Genomic DNA, 13,250 nt, shown 5'->3' with positions numbered 1-13,250 from the left:
AATGCATCAACAGGAGCTGTTGATAATGACTGACAATTATCTGAACACTGATTTGTAGAGTTTCAGTATAAGCTTTTAAATCAAAGCATCATAAGCTGTTATCTTGTTTGCCTTAAACTGTGTGGGTGGGTGATGTTTCTGTTATGTGATGTCTTTGGTATAGCTCTGAAGTCTCCTTAAAACCTGAAATGGGTTCATGGCTGTAAAATATAAAACCGTTTAAGAATTTACAATTTATAGCCGAGAGTCTGGGTGTATGCCTCTTCTCTTCTGGTTTTCCACTTTCTTGCTTACAGATTTAAAAAAAAAAATGTTTTTCCTCAGCATCTTCTGATTGGTTTTATGTCTCCTCGCCTTCCTTTCTCTCTCTCGTTGCTCTGGCTTTACGCCAGAATGTGGAGCAAACCTGAAACGGTTGTAAGCATGTGAGGAGCCGAGCATCTCCGACCTCGGACAGGGTTCAGTAGCAGGTTACAGATGCCCTCGGGGTTCCACCACATCAGACAAACTGGAGAGTCTGTGAGGTTTCACCAGAGTGGAAGTGGATTTCTCCAGGGAGGGAAGAGGGTTCGGACGTGGGAGGGGGTGAGGATGGCCGCGCTGTGAAAGAGCGCAACCGCTCTTTGAAGAAGCACGGTTTGAGATTGCTTCTCCAGTTAAAAACAGTTTAAAATAAAACCAGAGTTTGGGTACATTCAAAGTCTGTTGATGAAGGTCGTAGGGAAAGCATTAATAAAGTTTATATCATGGTTTAATTGTGTTCGCTTTGCCTGTAGGTACTTGTATGAGCGAATCGATGGACGCGTTCGTGGGAACCTGCGACAGGCTGCCATAGACCGCTTCAGTAAGCCCGACTCGGACCGCTTTGTTTTCCTTCTGTGTACGAGAGCTGGCGGCCTGGGCATCAACCTGACCGCAGCAGACACCTGCATCATCTTTGACTCTGACTGGAACCCTCAAAACGACCTGCAGGTAAAAATATCTACCTATGAATATTATACTAAGAACAAGTTAAAAGTACAGTTTAGCTTTTTTTTGTTGTTGCCTTGAGTACATGTTTACCCATTTGTTTTGCCTCTAGGCTCAGGCTCGCTGTCATCGAATCGGTCAGAACAAGGCGGTGAAGGTGTACCGTCTTATCACCAGGAACTCGTACGAGCGAGAAATGTTCGACCGTGCCAGCCTGAAGCTGGGACTGGACAAAGCAGTGCTGCAGAGCATGAGTGGCCGTGACAACAGTCTTGGAGGAGGCACAGGAGGAGGGGTGAGACGATGAGTTATCTCGATTATAAAATGTTTAAACCATGCAGCTGCTTACTATACAGTGCCTTGCAAAAGCTTTCATGACCTTTTACTGTTATAAAAACCAACTTTGTGAAATTGTGAAGGATAATTATTTTTCAATTTTCAGTTCTTGCCACAGATTTGCAACTGGAATAGGAGCTTTACTTTGACTGGGCCATTTGCCACATGGATTTGCGTTTATTTAAACAGTTCTACTGAAGTTCGAGGTGTATGTTTATGGTTATTGTCCTGCTGGAAGGTGAACCTTTACCCAAGTCTTAATTTTTTTGCTACCTCTAACAATGTTTCCCTACTTCATTTTCCTGTATTTAGCTCCACACTGACCAACACTGGCTCTGTTGAAAGAAAAGTATCCGCACCGTATTGTTTCACTTTTAAGATGGTGTGTTCAGGGTGATGTGTAGTGTTAGTTTTCGTTCTCCACATGTGATTTTGCATGTAGGCCAAGTTAGAATTTTGTTCCCATCTGACTAAATCACCTGTTCCAGTTTGCCACGTCTCCTACCTGAATGTGACAATCTTTCAAGCAAACTCTACCAGACTTCGTGCCAACACTGGGTTCTCTTCAAGGAACTCTTTCATAAAGGCCACATTTGTTGAATCCATGATTACTAGTTGTCCTGTCAACAGATTTTCCCACTTGAGCTGTGGATCCCTGCTGTGTCTCCACGGTTACCACAGACCTCTTGGCTGCCGCTCTGATTCATGCCATCAATGTCATTTTAGTTGCAATGTTTTGGTAGGTTTGCAGATGTGCCATTCTCAATCTATTTCTGGAAAATGGCTTGAACAGAACTTTGTGAGATGTCCAAGGTTTGGGATACTGTTTTATAACTTCTACCTACTTAAAACTGAAGGTTACGTGTGAAGGCAATATGTTTCACTGGAATTTATTTTGGGACATCGAAGTAAAGTGGACAGATACCTTTGCACACGGTGCTTTTCTGATTTATTTTTTTTATTTGTAAAATATGTAAAAACCTTCTATAGCTTTCCTCCCACTTCACAATTATGTGCTACTGTGGTGTTTTACCTCCTACAATCCTATTAAAATACATTGAGGTTTGTGGTTGTAACATAAAATGAAAAGCTTAAATTTTCAATATTTTAAAATAAATGTAAATGTAATGTTTCTTAATACTTAAATAGACCAGAAAATATGGAAAACAGTTAATATGTCAAGTTAGTCAAAAAAAGTAAACCATGAGGGTCACTGCTGAAATTTTCTCACTGTGTAACTGATCCTATTAGTTTAATCTGTTTATGAGGGAGTGTGTCAGCAGTGTGTGTAGAGTGTAGGTGGATGTTGAGCTGCAGTTTGAGTCCCTTTGAGAATTAAATGAACTATATGGAGGATGAGTTGTTTTTCTTCATCTGGTCGGCTCAGCATATTTGCATACCAAACAGCAGCTGGGGTTACATCAGGGGCTGCAGATTTCTAAACAATCCAACATGTGTGCACTTGGATGTGTGTTTTGATTCTCTTGGTGACACTTTTTTTCAGTGCCTTGTTGTAAATAACAAAATGCATTTGTGAATTTATTTACAATAACTGAGCATTCTTTCTTTAGGCTGCACAGCAGCAGTTGTCCAAGAAAGAGATTGAGGATCTGTTGCGACGTGGCGCCTATGGAGCCATCATGGATGAGGAAGACGAAGGGGCTAAATTCTGTGAGGAGGACATTGACCAGATCCTCCAGCGTAGGACGAAGACCATCACAATTGAGTCTGAGGGACGAGGATCCACTTTTGCCAAGGTAAACAATACTAGGGAGAAAAATGTTTCAGTACAAATAATAAATATATATCACCTTCAGAGATTCACCAGTCAGACTTTTACTGGCTTGTACAATTTTTTAATGTTCTTTAAGACTGATTCCACTTTTGACCAATACTGATTTTAAGTATTAAAGCATAAGAGAAAAAATGTGATGCAAGTTCTATGATAGAGGGAGTAGTATGCAATTCAACAGAAAATTGAGAAATTACAATATCATTTATGCAAAAAAGTGAGTCAAAGTTAATGCTGTAAAGACCAAAGATGATAGTTGGGGTTGGTCTTAATGCATTTCGTAAATCTGAAGATATCACCTTTTTCTGTTGACCTGCCTATCACTGATAAATTGACTGATTGACTGGTGCACTTCTAGTCATACTCTCTTCCAATTCTTGTATAATTTGCCAGATTTTGATCCTGAATCAGCAATAAATCTGAAAAGTATGTTCAAATTAACTTTGCTTGTGCCTTCAGGCCAGTTTTGTAGCATCTGGAAACCGCACAGACATCTCTCTGGATGACCCTAATTTCTGGGACAAGTGGGCCAAGAAAGCTGACATTGATATGGATATGGTCAATGGCAGAGTAAGGGCCGCACTACAATGCAGATTTAATAAAGATAAGCCTTTACTTGGACAGTGTTGAGTAAACCTAGAATGTGGATTTCCTGAAAACATATCGTCCTCTCCACCACAGAACAGCTTAGTGATCGACACTCCTCGTGTAAGAAAGCAGACGAGACCTTTCAGTGCCACCAAAGACGAGTTGGCAGAGCTGTCAGAGGGTGAAAGTGACAGCGATGAGACCAAGCCCAAGCTCAGAAGAAACGATCGCCTCAACAATTACGGCCGGACAGAGTGCTTCAGAGTGGAGAAGAATTTGCTTGTATACGGGTGAGTTCAACACAAGTGTTTGATTAGGTTCTTTGATATTCACTGGCATTTCTGTTGATCTGATGGCTGCAAAAACACAGAGAGCTAATGTCTTTGGCCAGGATATAACACGACTCCCAAAACCATTTGAACTTTCACACTGGATATTAAGAACCTTGCTCACTTTCTCTCTAAACTCTGGAAACTTGATTTCTAAAATAATTTCTTTCACCTGAAAATAAGTGAGACGGCAAAGATGTTTGGCGGCTCTACTCCAGGTTTTCACCTGAATCAAACTTTATCAAACTCTTGAATGGACTTTGTTACAGAATATCCTCAAAGCTGAGGTTACCCTTTTGAGTGTGCTCTCTTTTCTACCAGTTTTACCTTGCACTCAATTTTCCATTGAAATGCTCAGAGTAATCACTCTATAAATGGAATGTAGTATTTTTTTATTTTAAGTCAGCAGTTCTGACAGGTTTTCTTTGATTGTGGGCCACATTCAGTAAAATTAACAGAAATAAACACTCAACCTGTATTACTCGGTCTGTAACAAATATAACAAGTTACACTTCTATTATTCAGTTATTGCAATACATATTTTCTATTACATTTTTTACTTGAATTGAATTTCCCACCAGAGCAGTTTGACTTAAGAAACATTTTCATTTTCAAAATGTTTTTCTGGCTTTTTATTTTTCCAGATGGGGTCGATGGAAAGACATCCTCAACCACGGTCGCTTTAAGAAGCAGCTGACTGAGTGGGACGTGGAGTCCATCTGCAGAGCCCTTCTAGCTTACTGCCTGGTCCATTATCGGGGCGATGATAAAATAAAGAGCTTCATGTGGGACCTCATAGCGCCGAGTGAAGACGGCCGCACCAAGGAGCTGCAGAATCACCTCGGTGAGTGTTTTCCGTTTAATTTTATTAACTGATCTTATCCTAAAACTAAACCTTTTACCCCTCACTGGAGCATAAAATGTTTTCTCATTTTTCTCCCTCTAGGCCTGTCTGCCCCAGTACCTAGGGGCAGAAAAGGCAAAAAGATGAAGACCCAAACTAGTTCTTTTGACATCCACAAAGCTGAGTGGCTCCGGAAACACAACCCTGAGCACATGCTGCAGGACGACGGCTACAAGAAGCATCTGAAACATCATTGCAACAAGTAGGTGTTCCGCTGCGCTTCAAGCATTTATAAATATTTTACACACAACTTTGTAGAAATTTTAATACTTTATCCAACAAAGTGTACTTTGACACATTTGATTCTTTGTAATAGGCGTAGAGTGGTTAAGCCTTTATCTTCATCGATGAAAGAGTTTTGATGTTTTGTAGCAGATAACTCATTTTGACCGTCTATTGCTGGGTAATTTTTCTCCCTTCTGGGTGAGAAAGTGTTTGTTCTTCATGTTTAAGCCTTTAAGCCATTATAGTAACTAGCAGGTGGTGATTATTCTCTCCTAACTGCGATTGTCTCCATTTATTTCTAATAGAATGGAGGCTAAGTGAATAAAAATACAATTTGCATGTGGCTCAGATTTTAACGGGGGCACTGCCAAGCCACAGTAATTAGGAAGCACTCCAACGTCTGTTGGAGCTGACAGCTTACTGATTGATTAACAAACGTGGATAGCATCAAAAATAGCGGCTCTGTTAGAATCTTATTAAACTTCAGACCAGCTAATGGCCATCATAGATCTTTTTTATTTTAAGCCAGAGGTGAGAAGATGGCTATTATTGAAACGTTTGTTTGATATATAAAAGCTAAATAAAGTGTCGCTTCTCTTCGGGATGGATTCATTTGCCCAGTGAGCTTTGGGTGCAGAGCTCTGCAGCTTCCATAGAAAGTTCTCCATTGTGTCTTTGTCCAGTAGTGCTGAATCTCGTGATTGTGTGATGTGTGACATGCCGGGCAGGCAGTTGGGGACGCACGCTCTGCAGAGTTTGCTGACTTGTGCATTCTCAGTCAGAGGACCTGGAATGTGACTGGTGGTCTGGGGTTGAAGGGTTCGCTGGTGTCCTCAGCAGGGGTGGCAGGTTTACAGAAGCACATGACTCCTGTGTGGCAAAAAATATATATAATGTATTTCTTTCTGATAATTTAAAATAAATGAACATCAAGATTATACCTGGAATCACAAAGCAGATCTTTTACAGCACTTAAAAAAAATCTGATTCCTAAATTTACCAAAAAAAAAGACAGAAAACTTGTTCAATTTTTTTTTATGTTGGACGCTAAAACAACATCTGAGCATGAAGGATTTCATACATGCCTCTTTTGTCAGACGTGCTTGTCTTATTTGTTTTGGAAAGGCTGCTTACAGCTGTGTAGAGTTCCTCTGCAGCCTCTCAGGATGAACTGTGTCACCCAGACGCCACCCACTAACAAAGGCTTGAGAGAGACTTGATGAAGGGCTACACTGACAGGCAGAGGAAGAGGCAGCTGGTCCTGGGCGGCTCTAGTCAACACCGAAAGGGGGAGGGAGCCATTCAGTTCAGCTCTGAACTAACAGAGATAGCTCTCCATAGTGGATGACGCTAATGTTTGCCGAGAAACACTGTTGGACCTTGGACATTGGCAAACTTGAGTGTATTTTATTGGGATTTTATGTGACAGACAAGCACTTGATTGAAGTAGAAAGGAAATTATTTTTGGGAATGATTTTTGTTTTTACAAATAAAAGCCTTAAAAATTTTTACTTATCCTTGTTTACAGTGATACCCCGTTATAAATTATTACACATTCAATTGCTGTTAGAAGTCACCTAGGTAGGAAAAGGAGTACTTTTATTTCAGTATAAATACAACTGCTTTATGAAGGACTCAGAAGTTTGTAATGAATAGTTTCCACTAAATGATACAGAATGTTTTGGTGAGGTTCGCTGTGCTGTTTTCATGTTTTCCATCACCAGAGGGACTTTACCTGGGTAGGCGGTAAAGTCCCAAACGCCTAACAAAATGTGAAAAAAAGTTCAAGACCGTCAAAAGCAGACTTGGGTTATAAAACGGTATCCACATTCTGTACATTTCATAGTCGCGGTGTTGACTCTGTCACCTGAAGAGTGGGTAATCGAAGTCTAAATGAGAAAATCAGCCGCCCATAGTTACTCTAGTGGAGCTGCAGATATCCACAGCTTATATGGGAGAATCAGTCAACAGGAAAACTTATTTGTTGTGCCCCTCTACAAACATGGCTTTTATGGATATGGCTATTGTTAATAAAAACAGTTTAAAGATCATCACTGCCATGTCCCATTTTTGCACATAGTAAATGTGCAAGAATGGGCTCTAGTCCAATAACACCAAAATAAAAAGATTTTCTGAGCTACATGTAAAATGCTGCGTGCGAAGGCGAATTAACACTTCACTTAACCCTGTACACACCTTTCCCATGGTGAAGCATGGTGGTGGCATCATGATGCTGTGGGCTTTCTTTTCTAGATTATAAACAAGGAAGCTGGTCTGAGTCAATGGCAGGGTAGATGGAGCTGAATACGGGGACAAAACCTAGAGAGGGAGCAAAAAAGTTGAGACCAAGGTCACACATGAGAAGCAAGTCCAATTAAGAAATGTGACAAGATTTGAAACGGTTCAGCTTGAGCTGTTTTTATTTTAATCTGACTGAGATATTTTGCTAAATTTTTGTCTTGAATTTCTACAGATGTTTGCGCTGTATGTGAAGTCGGCATTGCAGAAATAACTAGTGGGAGGAGTACTCTTCTCTAAAGCAGACCACTGCCTACGCCTTCCCTCTCTTCACTTGTTCTCACTAACTCAGCTCTGTGATTACCTCTCTTAGAGGTTTACCAGAGGGTTCACTTCAAGCCTGCCATGCCACCTCGACCTAACAAGGAGGAGTCTAGTTTTTCTTCATGGCTTTACTGTGTGGCAAAACAAAGCTTACAGTGTTTTTTGAAAGAAGTGTGGTTGGAGCCTTAATATTTACCCTAATAAATGCAACAGGATCAGAAATAAAAGTTTAAAAGGTTCTTTTGAATACTGATTTCTATTTCTGCTTTCTGTTGTCCAGAAAGTATTGAAATTTGTTTGTTTTTTTTACATACAAGTCACTTTTTTTTTAATATCTTCTTTACATATATACGCTCCAACTAAATTTAAATGTTTGCACATAGGAAGGATTAAACTTCATTGGCATTCTAAAAAAAAAGTTTGTTTTTTTTAGAATGCGATGTTGAGATTATGAAATCTCAACATCACATTTTCCCAAAAAACATCAAGATGGACTTTAAAATCATTTTTAAGTGGTCATATTTTTTCTGCATCTGGGAAAAAAACCTTCTCATATCATGCCAGTTTTATAATGTAGATTGGCACTCCACAGTTCCCACCACTTCAGCTCTTCTCCACTCCAAGCTGACGTCTGTGATGTGCGATCATGCATTATAGAGCTAATGTCTCCCCTGTGAGTCACGCTGTCTCTGGCTTGTCAGCCTTAACTTCCCAGCCTTCCTCTCCACAAGACAGCTGCAGAGAGATGCTGCTGTTTTACGATGTTGTCTCAACTGTTTCACCACGTCAATTGATCACACTGTTTTCTTATTCAGTGTTGCTTAAACGCTTAAATTTTACCTGATCAGATAAGGGAGAAATTAAGATGTATTTTTGATTTGAATGTGGGAGTACAGCAGTAAAATTGCTGGACTGTGACTGTACAGTACAAGCTTTGGATTACAGCTCGATTATCACACATTTCGCTCATTTGCATTGTATTTAGCAGGTGTCTGTGTGTGCGAATGGGTGTGCTGGATCTGCTTTCTCAGCGTTTTGTGGGTGGACGGGGCTTTGTTGTGACCAGCCGGGTTTTCTCTCTGCAGGGTGCTGCTCCGGGTCAGAATGCTCTACTACCTGAAACAAGAGGTGATAGGAAGTCAGGCCCAGACGGTGCTAGACGGCGGGGACTCCAGGTGAGCTCATCTTCAGCATATTCAGATGTCCAGCTCAGATGCCTCCTCTCAAATAAATTATCTCTCACTGAACTTTGTGTGGGACTTTTAAAACAAATTTATATACAAAAGAAGCAGAAACTGTCCTAAATCACAGCACTGCTAATTAACTTTACACACAAAGCTGAAGTTTATGTCAAATGGACTGTTTAGATTTCAAATATTTACAAAGATGACAGTAAAGCTGCTTAAAGCCAACAGCTTTAGTTTGAAGCAACCTTAATGTTGAAGTAGTTTTTTTTTCTCTGGGTTGGACATGTGTGCATTTGCATCTGATATCAACTGGTTGAAGGTAGAAATACATTCATAATATTCTTTGTAGTGGATGCACAGCACCCCCTGCTGGGGAATTAGTTTGGATGTGTTCAACATTAAAGTGGGCTTTTTGAAACCACAGTTGACTGTAAAAAGTAGGAGTTGAGGCTTATTTTGTGTTGTGGGATTAATAAAAAATCTCTGCAATGGGTTAGTCTTTTTATCAGCAGCAAATTGAGGCAACATGATAAAAACGACTTAAGTTCTGAACAACTTAACAAAAAATCAGCACTTAAATAGAAATAAGCATTTCAACAAAATTGTATATAAAAAGTTAAACCACCACAGATTCATTACATAAAAATTTTAACCGATTATTTTTGTTAATTCCAATTCATGTCAGAAAATTGGACAATTAAATATGACTTGACAGTTGTTCTCAGACAAAAAGGGACAGTTTCCATATAAAGGGTGACAGCTGACTGTTCAGAGAATGTTGTGTTCAAGTATATTACTGGAAAATTGCTTGGAAGATAAAAGTGGAGTTGAAAAACTTGCATAAGCAATGACTTCTGTAGGAAAGATTTTTTGCATTTTGTTTGGTAATCAAAGTAGCTGCGTCTGGAGGAAGAGTGGCAAGACACAGAGTCCAGTCTGCTTCAGGTCCAGTGTGAAGTTTTATAGTCACTGATGATCTGCTAGTCTAGGTCTATTGGTTTCCCCCAATTATTACTCTGTATGCAATAGTTTAAAAGATATTAAAATGTATTAAAATGCACTAGTTTGTGTTTGTTTCTCTATGTGGATAGTTTTCCAACATCTTCCTCTCCTTATATCACACAGTGAGGTAAAGATCTGGGTACCGGACCCGGACCACTCAGAGCTGCCAGCCCTCTGGTGGGATGCAGTCGCCGATAAATGTCTGCTGCTTGGTGTCTTTAAGCACGGTGAGAAAATGAATAGAACTCAATAGGAAATACTATTTGTGAAAATAAAAATCCTCTAACTTATTTACCAAAATTTTGCAAGAATTAGCGTTGTAGTACACTAACTCGTCTACATAAGTCAAATAAATTTGCTTTATATCCAAAACTGGATTTCTTTGGTACCAGTGGGAAATTAGACAGCTTGTGTGTATTTTCTGATCACTTATCCACATGTTTCCATTCATTATCTTTTGCTAAATTTGGTGTGTGTTTGTCTTTCTGCACGCTTCCAGGGTATGAGAAGTACAACACTATTCGTGCAGACCCAACTCTGTGCTTCTTAGACCGTGTCGGGCGACCGGATGAGAAGGCCATCGCTGCAGAGCAGAGAGGCAATGACTTCATGGATGGGTGAGCAGGCACACCGCACCAACATGTGCTCTGCTTGTACCCTGTTTATTAAAACCTCCATAATCTGCAACAATAATCTGAATGCAGGGATGTGGATGATCCAGAGTACAAGCCTGCTCCAGCTCTTCTGAAAGACGACATGGAGGTAAGTCTACAAAATCTACGAATTAAAAGGTCATGTCAACTCTGTAACATTTCTACTAATTAGAAAGATTAAGAAAACTTTATATCCTACTTTTTGACAATTTTATGATTATTTGTAATCCTTTCATTCTCAGTAAAATGTGAGCTTTTAGCATTTTATTTAAGTTATGGTATCAGAACACGGTATATTTGACTTGAAAGTAATAGTTGTCATTATTACTACAGCTATTCATGCTGTGGTGTGTAATTTCTAATTAGAAAGTGAGAATTGTGTCAAGAAACTTCCATAAAGATTTAAAAATGAGCTTTCGCTGTATTTCTAAGATGCACACCGAATATTTTGGATGAAAGGGTCATGTATCTCATGACAAGGCCAGGAGGATTTAAGAAGTGGTTGAGATTGGATTCTGTTTAGAAATTACCGCCACTTCTAAGATTAAACCCACAAGCAAGTGTGTCCTGCACCGCCATCTTCTGGCTTCACTGCACTGTCTGGTTTATTCACTCTAAGCAGCTAATATCTTTAATCTTTTCAAATATTGTCATATTTTCTCTGTTAAAGCATGGCAACTAATTAGGTTTTCAGGTAAAGTTGGGTTATTAAAATGCAACGTGTAAACAACATGTTGGGCTTGGACCAGTATGAAATACTCTCAGTAAGATAACATTGGGTAAATGCAATTTTTCAAAAATATTTTAATAAAATGTGAAATAGTCATTTTTTTATTAGCATGTATTTATTATCTTTTTAGATATTGACTGAAGCAGTACTAAATTTAACAGTAATTTCCAACTGAATATGTGTTTTTGCCGTTGAGTAACACTGGGAGTTTAACAAGCTGGTATCAGCCGGTTAATTAGCTCAGCTATCTGCTCTGGTAGAGCCAGCAGTTGAATCCCAAGCAGACATCCTGTTTGTTGATTGCCAGCTGCTGTTTTAAATATTTTAAGCACTCGTTTGTGTTATAAGCCAGTGAAACTTTACAACATTCATAAATGCATCAACATATGTTTTAGAGAAAAAAATCTTGATCCATGTTGGGGCCATTTGCTTTGAAGCCTAAATGTGGATAATCAAATCCCTTCATTTTCTGTTGGTTTGAATTTTTTTATTTTTTTTTGTACTGTTTTTATTCAAAGTTAGCAATTCCTGACGAGTGCAACTGTTGTTGTATCACCACTTTAGATGTGTGATAATAATATGTTTACTTCTTTTAAAGTCAGTCATGTCTAAAATGAGAGTTTGTCGTCCCGCAGGATGACGCCTCTTCCCCTGGAGATTTGGTCGTCTCTGATAATGCTGGAGGTGGGTATTAAATCTTCTCAATCCTGAGTGGAATTATCACAATTTATTAAAAGCAAAACCTTCCTACACAGGACAGATCTCAAAGTTTGAAGCAGCAAAACAACCCACTTCTATTTTTATAGCTAAAAATAGGATTCTGTCTCTATAATTTTTGTTGCTACAACCAGACGCACCTCCAGTGACGGAAGGCCAGACTTCCTACTGGCCCTCTCCCTCAGTGTTGACAGCCAGACTGAGACGACTGATCACGGCGTCTCAGCGCTACACCAAGAGCCGGCAGATCCTACACATCCACCAGACTCAGTCCCAGTCTCAACCCCAGCAGGCCATGATGCTCTCTGCTCCCATCTGCCCGCTGCCCCCCGCACTCAAAGACACACTCAACCCCAAGATGGCTGCAAAGATTGAACGCCAACAGAGGTCAGGAAGCAAATGAAATGCATGAAAACTGAAATATTTACAAAAACACAAATCCAAGACTCATGTTACGCTTTTTGTAACAAGGATTCTCATCTGATTATTTATCTAAATGCCCTTATTGCAGGTGGACCAGGCGAGAAGAGGCGGATTTTTATCGGGTTGTGTCCACTTTTGGTGTCGTTTTTGACCCGAGCCTCGGGCGATTTGACTGGACCAAGTTCAGGGCCATGGCCCGGCTGCACAAGAAAACGGACGAGAGCTTGCAGAAATACCTCTGCGCCTTCACTGCTATGTGTAGACGAGTGTGTCGCCTGCCACCCAAAGATGGAGGTCAGAATCTTGTTTGCATAGAAACACGTATGACTTGCTTTTGATTTAGCCTTCTTATGACTGTGAACGATCAAATTAAGTAATAAAAACTGGGAATTATCTGAATCTATAACGACACGCCATTTATGTTTGATGTTGCTTTAAATGTTGTACAAATTTATTTTTTCTATTGTTTCTTTGAAAACTATTCTAGTTTCTAGCATAAACTGCCTCATATTAAGTATTAAATTCATAATATCAAGCTTTAATTTCTTAAGATAATTAAGCAACAAAACACTTTAAATAAGGGAAATGTTCTAACTGAAAAACCTCTTGGTGAGAAAAAGTATCTTGTCAGAAAAGAAACAAAGCATTAATACTCTTAATTTTCTTTAAGTTAACTTAGATTTCAGTTAATGCAGTGTACTTAGTTTATTATTTTTACAAACTTGAAGAAGGCCAGCAGAGATATGTGCCACGCTCCTCGTCTGTATGAGACTGTTTAGGAGAGAAGTCTGTGGTAAACAAGTTGCGCCGCCAGTTCAGAGGTAGCCTGGTGA

General features: G+C 39.6%; 1 protein-coding gene across 8 annotated transcripts in view; it reads left to right on the top strand.

Moving 5' to 3' along the window:
* chd9 (chromodomain helicase DNA binding protein 9) overlaps nt 1-13,250 on the top strand; it is an 89,227-nt gene that overhangs the window by 65,674 nt on the left and 10,303 nt on the right. For all 8 annotated transcript variants that reach the window (XM_017304001.2, XM_017304003.2, XM_017304002.2 and 5 more), the window contains 14 exons: nt 777-972; nt 1,082-1,264; nt 2,877-3,062; nt 3,557-3,667; nt 3,779-3,975; nt 4,659-4,858; nt 4,961-5,120; nt 8,791-8,880; nt 10,018-10,121; nt 10,394-10,511; nt 10,599-10,656; nt 11,913-11,961; nt 12,129-12,381; nt 12,506-12,711. In XM_017304001.2, the coding sequence (XP_017159490.2) occupies nt 777-972; nt 1,082-1,264; nt 2,877-3,062; nt 3,557-3,667; nt 3,779-3,975; nt 4,659-4,858; nt 4,961-5,120; nt 8,791-8,880; nt 10,018-10,121; nt 10,394-10,511; nt 10,599-10,656; nt 11,913-11,961; nt 12,129-12,381; nt 12,506-12,711 (2,111 nt within the window). The remainder of the gene's footprint in view (nt 1-776; nt 973-1,081; nt 1,265-2,876; nt 3,063-3,556; nt 3,668-3,778; nt 3,976-4,658; nt 4,859-4,960; nt 5,121-8,790; nt 8,881-10,017; nt 10,122-10,393; nt 10,512-10,598; nt 10,657-11,912; nt 11,962-12,128; nt 12,382-12,505; nt 12,712-13,250) is intronic.

The sequence above is a fragment of the Poecilia reticulata genome, chromosome 3 (assembly GCF_904066995.2).
Source record: "Poecilia reticulata chromosome 3, P_reticulata-male-v2, whole genome shotgun sequence".
Taxonomy (NCBI): Eukaryota; Metazoa; Chordata; class Actinopteri; order Cyprinodontiformes; family Poeciliidae; genus Poecilia; species Poecilia reticulata.
This window is presented reverse-complemented; position numbering and strand designations above follow the sequence as displayed.